This window comes from Parasteatoda tepidariorum, chromosome 4 (genome assembly GCF_982258835.1).
Source record: "Parasteatoda tepidariorum strain Cologne lab strain chromosome 4, Ptep-v5.0, whole genome shotgun sequence".
NCBI classification, from domain to species: Eukaryota; Metazoa; Arthropoda; class Arachnida; order Araneae; family Theridiidae; genus Parasteatoda; species Parasteatoda tepidariorum.
In genome coordinates, this window is record NC_141758.1 from 20,615,735 (window position 1) to 20,625,218 (window position 9,484).

General features: G+C 31.4%; 1 protein-coding gene across 1 annotated transcript in view; it reads right to left on the reverse strand.

Moving 5' to 3' along the window:
- Positions 1-1,207, reverse strand: part of LOC147810784 (uncharacterized) — a 77,110-nt gene extending 75,903 nt beyond the window's left edge. Inside the window, exon 1 of the mRNA XM_087162083.1 lies at positions 214-1,207. Coding sequence (XP_087018209.1) covers positions 214-1,207 — 994 coding nt within the window. The remainder of the gene's footprint in view (positions 1-213) is intronic.
- Positions 1,208-9,484: the final 8,277 nt, after the last annotated feature.

Genomic DNA, 9,484 nt, shown 5'->3' on the forward strand with positions numbered 1-9,484 from the left:
TCTCTTAAAGCTTTTACTTTTTCAGGTATAGGCTGATAACCATTTTTTGAAACTAAATATCCAAAAAAAAAACTTCCTTTACACCAAAAACGCATTTTTCTGAGTTGATTATTAAACTGAAATCGTTTAAACGTTTAAGAACTTTGTCTAAATCAGATTTATGCTTTTCTTCTGTTTCAGAGAAAATGAAAATATCATCTAAATATGCTATACAGCAGTCTATGTCTCTTAAAACATTATCAATAAAACGTTGAAATGTTTGTGCGGCATTTCTTAAACCGAAAGGCAAAAATATATATTCGAAAAGTCCAATTGGTGTGATAACTGCTGTTTTAGGTACATCGGAAGTTTCAACTCTTATTTGGTTATATGCTTTTACTAAATCTAATTTAGAAAATACAGTTTTTCCATTTAAATTATGCGAAAAATCCTGTATATGAGGTATCGGATATCTATCAGGAATAGTTTTGGCATTTAAACGACGAAAATCACCACATATTCGAAATTCTCCATTTTTCTTTGAAACCAAATGTATCGCGCTTGCCCACGGGCTTTTAGATGGACGAACAATACCTTGCTTTATTAAATTGACGAATTCTTTACGAACAATTTTTAATTTCTCATGCGATAAACGTCTTGCTTTGGAAAAAACCGGGGGTCCAAATGTTTCAATGCAATGTGTCACACCGTTGTCTTGGCGCGGTGCATTTTGATTGAAACTTAAAATATTCGGATATTTGATCAACAAATCATGATAATGGTTTTCTGATGAGACCAAAGTTAATCCATATGATGGTCCAGGACATGAAATGCCCTTAGAAAAAACTATTGTCAAACTGTCAAGTAATCGACGATTTTTAACATCGACCAACAGTCCGAAACGTTCCAAAAAATCCGCACCAATAATAGGGCTTGACACATCAGCAATGATAAAATTGAAGTCGAACCTTCTACGCAAACCAAGATCTAGTTCTAAGCGCTTATTGCCGTAAGTTGAAATTTTAGAACCGTTTGCAGCATACAAATTTAATTCCTGAATTATGTTATTTCTTGTTAAATTTTTAGGAAAACAGCTAACTGCTGCGCCGCTGTCTACGAGAAATCTGAAACCAGATATTTTATCATAAACAAAAAGGCGACTGTGAGACTGGCTAACATCTGCCGTCGCTACATCAGACGAGCCGTTTAGTTTTCCGAAAATTGGCATGGTTGTATGCACTTGTGTGCTTTATTACCAAAACGATTATGATACCAACATAATTTACCTGTACGTCGATTGTCAGGAGTACGACTATGTAAATTTGAATGTCTGTATCGACGATTGCCACTTCTATCACGATTACGTTGTCTAGAGGATCTAGATAATCTATCAACGTTAGCGCTAAGAATCGAAATTTCTTCACGCAATGATTGAAGGGTTAAATTTTCCTGAGAAATTTTAACTTCAGATACCGATTGGAAACAAGATATTTCGCATATCTTATCGGCAATTAAAGCTAGTTCATTAATTGGGTCTTTGCAAACAGACAAAATTTGCTGCACATGAACTGGCAAACGTTGTTGCCACAAAGTACGCAATATATCGTTGTTAAGCCTTTGGCAAGAGAGATTTTGCATCTCTAACAGAAGCTGTGACGGTCGTTTATCCCCCAACTGCAAATCTTGCAGCAGCAATTTTAACTGAGCCGATTCTGATTGAGAAATGGTTTCGATTATTTTGGCTTTTAAACTCAAATACGTGACAGCATAAAACCGTATCAAACAGGTTAAAAATATAAAACTGGTAATCAAAGTATTTCTTTAGCAGTTTATTTGTGGGCGGAGTTATAATTGTTTGATTTATTTAATTCACCAATACTTTGTTCAAAATAAAACTATTTAGTTATACTTTGAATTAACATTGATTATATATATGATTACACTAACAATAATTAAAGTAAAAACAAAGTAAGTCTGTCAAAGTAACAACGACTAGATTTAAGTTACCGTTTTTTATTTAATTACAACTTGATTCTGATTTTGTACGAATGCTTTTCTGAATCACCCGTCCCCAAGGGGTTAATTTTTAGAAAATATTTCCAACTGCAATTGTTGTTATACTACCACTTTGTAAGATCTTTTTCAGCGACCGTAGAAGTTGGCAGGTATGTACGGGTGTAAAAATATTTAATTTCTTCTTTTGAACTTGCAATAGCTTTATTCAACCAAAAGACGTTTCATTAAAAAAAAAAACTGTCAAAAATCAGTCAATTCTATTCCACTTACGTTCTTCTAAATTCTTCAAGTTACATCAAGTAAGAATAAAACACAGAGGTGAAACAATGTAAGGAAATGGAAAAAAAATAAGACCGATCAACAACAAAAAAATTGAAAGAGTAGGGCGTGGAAAATAATAAAATGAAAGTTGAGGTATAAAATTTAATGCCAACCAAGTCTTTTGGCGAGGGGAGGGCGAATGCTTATATTGGAATTCTATAAATCAATATCCATTCTTTCCACTTTTTTTTTTTACCATCATAGTCTGGAAGCAATATGCATTGTTTCCCTTCGCCCATTGAACGAAAGACGAAACCCCCTTCGTGACTGGCGGGACTACTGTAATTTATTCGAAGGTAAAGGGGGTCTTATGACGCCAAATCTTTGCGCCAAGAATAAAAGGATATGAATAGAAACAGGAAAATTTTGAAATATGTTAAGCATATTGAAAGCTTAATGTAATCTCATATGAATTGCAAAATCAATCATTTATGAAAGAATATATAAATCCGTTCTTTATGTGTTTCGAACTTAATGCAATTGAACCAATGATTTTATAATTCTCCTTTATGAAATGAGACCTAGGAAGTACAGCTAAAAAAAAAAGATACTTTTTATAACTAATCGTAGACCAAAGGTTTGCAAGGGAAAACTTTCTTATTTATTTATTTTATTTTATTTTTTACTTTTTATTTATTTATTTATTGATGTCTCAGTTTTAGTAATTCTAATCAAAAATACATCTTTAAAGTTCCGATTTCTCAAGAATTATTCGTTCGATTTCACATAAATTACTAAGAAAAAAAAATATTTTACTGGCGTAAAAATTATATGTTTCGCAATTCAAAAATTTTTCGACTATTATTAAATAAAATATGAAAAATATTTACTAATTTTTGTTTTTTGGAATGGATATCTTCGGATAAACGAATTTTATAATTGTGCGAAAAATTTTCCAATTCACTTTAAAAATTCTCGAGATATAGCTAAATACGCAAAACAGTAAAGTAAAGAAGAGTTAAGGGGTACAAACTTTGACCCCTTGTTATTTTGGGGATCAGAAATCCGAATCCATTTAAGAAAATAAAAGGTATGTTTATTCAGAAAAAAGAGTTTTCGTGTCTGATTTCGTAACTTAAACTATCGTATGACTAATTAGCATATTTGAGATCACCTCTGAAATCACTAAGTTTGAGCCCTAGAACGTGAACATCCGATCATTAGATCAAAAGTTAGTCTGAGAGGTCTTTTTTTCATTTTGCGCATTGTACAAGTGCAGTACAAGTTATTGTTGCATTACTTATTGCGTTTTACCATTGTTATCATTATAGTTAATAGGATAAGTTTGTGATAGGTGAAGAATTAATGGGTAAAATCAGTTTTCTTTAACAAAAAACAATAATTAAAATACCCACATATTGTTTTAACATTAAGGAAAACATTCCGCGAAAATCGAAAGAACTGTAATCCATGTTGATGAAAATAAAATCGAAAGAAAATCACTACTCTTCTAAGACCGTTTCATAATAAAAAATTAATATAAACATTTTTTTATATATTTTTTTTCTAATTATTTCAAATTTTGAAAAAAACCTGAAGAAGAATTTTCATATCTATTACAAAGTGAAGTATTGATGACACAACACTATGATCATTCAACAAAAAGTAAAGTATCCAGCTCAATGTTGCCAATATTTAATCAAGGAACGCGACTAGCGACTAAAATTGTAAGAAGTGGTAACTAGTAAGAAGTGAAAATCTATTAAAAGAGATTAAAATTAGCAATTTTTTTTCATATTACGAAAGAGTTTGAAAATGAAAGTTTTCATTTTAAATATTAATAATTAGTAATCTAAGTTCTGGAGATCATGAGTAATTTATGATTAATTGCCAGTTTCGCATACCCTCCAACTCCTACGGAATTTCCGTAGTTTCAGAAATCTTCTTTTTAGACTGTAGCAAAATTAATGTCTTAATATTTAAAAAAAATTCATTTTAGCGTAACTTGTCCACTATTACTTATAAAAGTGCAGGCCATATGGCTAGATTCTTAAGTTCTGATAAAAGTTTTATGAGAGATCCATTTGCTTTAAAAATTTCTACTTTGGTTCGCTACCACTAGAAAGAATTATTTTCAAAATCCTCATAAGTTGGACGGTATGGTTTCGCATAATTTAATCAAAACACTCCACATGTGGCTAAAAGTGTAAAAAGTGGTAACTAATAAGAAACGAAAATATTAAAATTAGCAACTTTTTCTAGCATATTTATTTCAGATTACATTTAGAAAGTGGTAGTAAGGCAGCGTTAAACTTCGGAAAAATTTTGTAGAAACAAAACTTCTAAGACTTTTATTTACATGATTACGTACCTGCCAACTTTTACGCATTTGGCGTAAAGTTTTACTTCTATCTTTAATGTGGTAGTAAAATGTAGACTTTTTATTTATTCCTTGCATTTATAAACTTAATTAATATCTTTTTGACCACCACTATTTTTATAATAATTAAGCATATATATTAATAAGTAATACTGTTGAAAACGTCCATATACTCATTACTTCAGCTGCTCTTGCAGACACTATAAGCCGCCAACTGCCTCGTACTCCTTCACTATCCTAATGCCAATTATACCAGTCGCCCTAGGGCATAATATATCAGATGTAGAGGTCAAGTGACCGCTAACGCGGGCAGGCACCTCACCAAATTCCAGATCGTCGTCGAAATCGCCCGCATTAGCTCTATCAAAATACAGTGTTTGCTTCTGCCTTAAATTGCATACCTGCCAACTTTTAATCCCTTCCATTATCATTTTTCCCTGCGGTATTAAAACTTCAACTTTAAGCAAACAAATACGATGTATATGAGCAAACTTAAGTTGACAACCATGATAGTAACGCATGTTAATATATGTGCTTAATTTTTGTAAGAATAGTGGTGATCAAAATCATTTAAAAATTAAGTTTATAAAAGAAAAAATAGTATATATTTACTACCACTTTAAATATGAAAACAAAATCTTCCGGAAAATCCGGAAGAATTGGCAGGTATGAAATTGCAATTTAAATACTATTTTACAACCACTGGGGAAAATCATCCTCGGAAAGATTAAAAGATGGCATGTTTGTGATTATTCAACAAATGGATCTTATATATTATCTTTTTAATTTATTTCTTCGTCGTGGTAGTTTAAAAATATTTTTTTAAAATTTTAATACACCAAAATGCAGTTGTTACCACTGAGAAAATTATTTTTCAACTGCTGTACTAGTTGTCAGCTATGAAATTACTAGTAGGACTTGACTTGATATAAATAGTAGCAGAGTACATGCCCGCGAAGAGGGCATCTCACCCCTTCATCTGATGATATGATATAAATTGAGACTAAATTGCTTTGGCAAATTTAAAGATTCGACTATTGGCTGAGAAGCCTCTGTTAAATTACAGTCAAATCTGAGTATTACATACCTGCCAACTTTTAATCCTTTCAAGGGTGATTTTCCCCAGTGGTAGTAAAATGGAATTTAAATTACAATTTTAGGCAGAATCATGCGTTATATTTTGAACAAGCTTATGAAAATCATAGTGGCAGTTATGACTGAAAAAATTAACAAATAATAAATCAAAACAATTAAATAAATTTCCACCACTTTTTACTTTTTTAGTCTCCTGTGGCATCCCTGCAACTTAACCGGTTAACTCCCAGCGTCATATATTTAGGACAGATCCTTTTATCAAAGACATTCATTGTGGAGGGAAACTTTTTTCGGTATTTTCATTTATCTGGGTGAATTAAAGGATTCTAAGATACCACAATGATTTAGTTATTTCTGATTAGATGTGGAATTCTAAGGAACAAGTACTTTTTGATCTATCAAAGACTTTTTGAATGCCTTAACAGTAGAAAAACCAATTAATTTCGATAATATATTATACCACTTTTTCCATAAAACCACTTTTACTATCATTTCAATTTATACATTCGGGACAAAACGGGTTAAGCAACGTCAAGCATGGATTTAAAAGCAAAAGTGTAAGTTTTCTTTCTTATGGAATTTTTTTTACAATTTTATTATATTTATTTTAAACAAATTCACTCTCCCTCTACCTTTTTACTAAATTCACTATTTCTATATGGAGAATGGTTTGAATAGTGGTAAACACTATTCAAACCATTCTCTATATTTCATATTCCTTGCTTGAGATTGCTTAGTAATGCTACTAACAAACATATACATAACTGCCAACTTACAAACTTTCTGAGAAAGGATTTATGTGTTAGTAAAACAAAAGCGGAAAAACTATCTGACACAAATATATATTTAAGTGTTGCTGCGGAAACTATTAATGGGTAAAACAGAGTACAAGGCCACCTCCGTCTATGTTTAATTAAATAGACAAAGAAATCCCTAGAGGTCTTAATTATGATTTTATATATTTATTGTAATTTTTTATAAATAGTGGTAGTCACACTCATTTATAATTATTATTACAATTCAAAGAGATGGAATAGCACGAATTTTGCTACCACTTTAAAAATTAATATGAAATCTTCGGGGAAAACCAGATGAAATTTTAGTTATGCATATGGAACAAATTTTGAAAGTATTTAACAAAAATTTCGTTTGATAAAATACATTTTTATGATACTGTTACGAAATACATATACACTTTAGGGAAAACTATTATAATAATACTTTTAACATTTTAGCATAATGCTAACCAAATGATAAAATTAGTTAAATTAACAGAAGTTTATTTACTGCAGCAAATGCTGTTATGCAATACAGGATGCAAATCTCATGCACGGAGATCAATAATCTAGATAAATATATATCGGCATATACTTTTTCACATATATTGACATAAACTTGCAAGCATAATTAATATGTAGTACTGCACTAAAGATAAGGCAATCATATATTACTATTTGATTTAAAAAAAAATCCTTCAGATTACTTATTAGCAAGTTTCGAGTAGACAGAAAGGCAGTGAAAATAAAGGGAAAATGAGCTTTTTAACGCGTTAAGAAAGCTTTTCAAAACGTTCCAAGGATTTTCCTCCAAACTTGAAATTTTTCTAGAAAATTATATTTATTCTTATTATTGAAGATTGTATAGTTATTTTGTCGCTTAGAACAGAAGTCTCTTAAAACTTTAGGAATTTTTAAGGAACGTTTATAGTTTATAATGTTTATAACGTTGTAGACTACCTGACTTGATATAATTGCTTAAATTACATAAAAATTTAGTGGTAGTGGTAAGTATTTAAATTTTAATTTATTTAATTATGAATATATTACTTTCATTATAACCAGAAAAAAGATTTTCTAAAATTGCCTAAATTCCTTAAAAGTTGGAAGATAAACCTCATCTGTAACATTTATCAAAAAATGATGCGCAGCAATTACTCAGATTTATTCACAGAATCATTACGTTAATTTTCTTTTTTGTCTAAACGTATTCGAGCTCTAGCATGAACTATTTTACTTTCTTTTTTCGCAGAAGCATGCCTGCCAACTCTTCCGGATTTTCCGGAAGATTTTATTTTCATATTTAAAGTGGTAGTAATTATATACTATTTTTCTTTTATAATCTTAATTTTTAAATGATATTGATCACCACTATTCTTACAAAAATTAAGCACAGATATTAAAATGCGTTACTATCATGGTTGTCAACTTAAGTTTTCTCAAATACAGCGTATTTGTTTGCTTAAAATTGAAGTTTTAATTCCATTTTAATACCACTGGGAAAAATGATAATGGAAGGGATTAAAAGTTGGCAGGTATGCAGAAGCAGAGTTTAGTTTATGGGACTATGAAATGTTTCAAAAGGAAAATAACGTGCAGTAACTAACATGTAAAAAAATAATTTTCAACAAATAAAAGTTAAAATCAAGGAAAGTTCGGTAAAGGACTATTATAGCAATGAAAAAAGTTAGTAAGTAGTTGCAACAATGAAAACAAAACAACTAACTCGTCAAAGCTAAAATATAAGCTAATAAGTGATTCAGTTCTCTGATTCTCCAGAATGCTCCTTAAGTTTTTTAAAAAAAAGTCTATAGTATTTTTATATTCTTTTAAATTTTTATTGTAGTTAGTTTTTCCGATAGAATCATTGAAAATATTGATAAAAGCATTATTATCAAAGACTAATGACGTCACGTGAAAACTATGGACTGGATCGTTCGGAAAGTCGACCGTCAGACGATTTTTATTTTTCAGAAATTGAGGGATTTAGATCTTAAGATGCGTGCCGCATAACTGACCCAAATGCTTCGATATACAAGAGAGTATCAGTGAAAACAGGGCTCGCAAAGATCCGCAAAAAATAATCAAGAGGGAGTAAACTATTCACCGTTTCAATTTGAAGTTTTCCTAATTGCGCAACCACTTCAATAGGGATAATAGAGAACCGCGATGGCTCAGGGGTCAGGCGTTCGCCTTCCAATGAAGTGAACCGGGGTTCGATCCCGGCGATGGCTGGTCAATACGAATTCCACATCCAGCTTGCACCGACCACAGTGCTGACGTGAAATATCTTCTGTGGTCGACGGATCATGGGTTAGAGTCGCCTTGCCGTCAGGCTATCCGTGGGTGGTTCTCGTGGTCTTCCTCTCCATGTACCGCAAATGCGGGTTAATTCCATCAAAAAATCCTTCACGAAGACAAATTTCTCCCAATACTCGATTCAGGAGTTCCGTTGTCTTCTGAATTGGGTTCAAAATTACAAGGCTACTGTGTTGAACATTAGTAGTCGTAAACCCAAAAATTGGTCTGCTGTTCAACAACGCTTATAATAATAATTATAATAGGGAGAATAGAAGGGCTGGGATAGCATGGTTGGTAAGGCACTGGGCCTATGTCCAAGAGGTCGTGGGTTCGATCCCCGCCGGTCGAAGACTCCCCGAGTAGTGCATGGTGACTGATGCACGTTAAATCTGTCTAGTCTCAAAGTCCTCCACGTTCCAATAACCATACCTGCCAACTCTCCCGCATTTTGCGCGAGATTTTATTTTCATATTTAAAGTGGTAGTAAATATATACTATTTTTTCTTTTATAAATTTAATTTTTAAATAATTTAGATCACCATTATTCTTACAAAAATTAAGCTTATATATTAATATGCGTTACTATCATGGTTGTCAACTTAATTTTTTTCAAATACAACGTATTTGTTTGTTTAAAATTGAAGTTTTAATTCTATTTTAATACCACTGGGAAAAA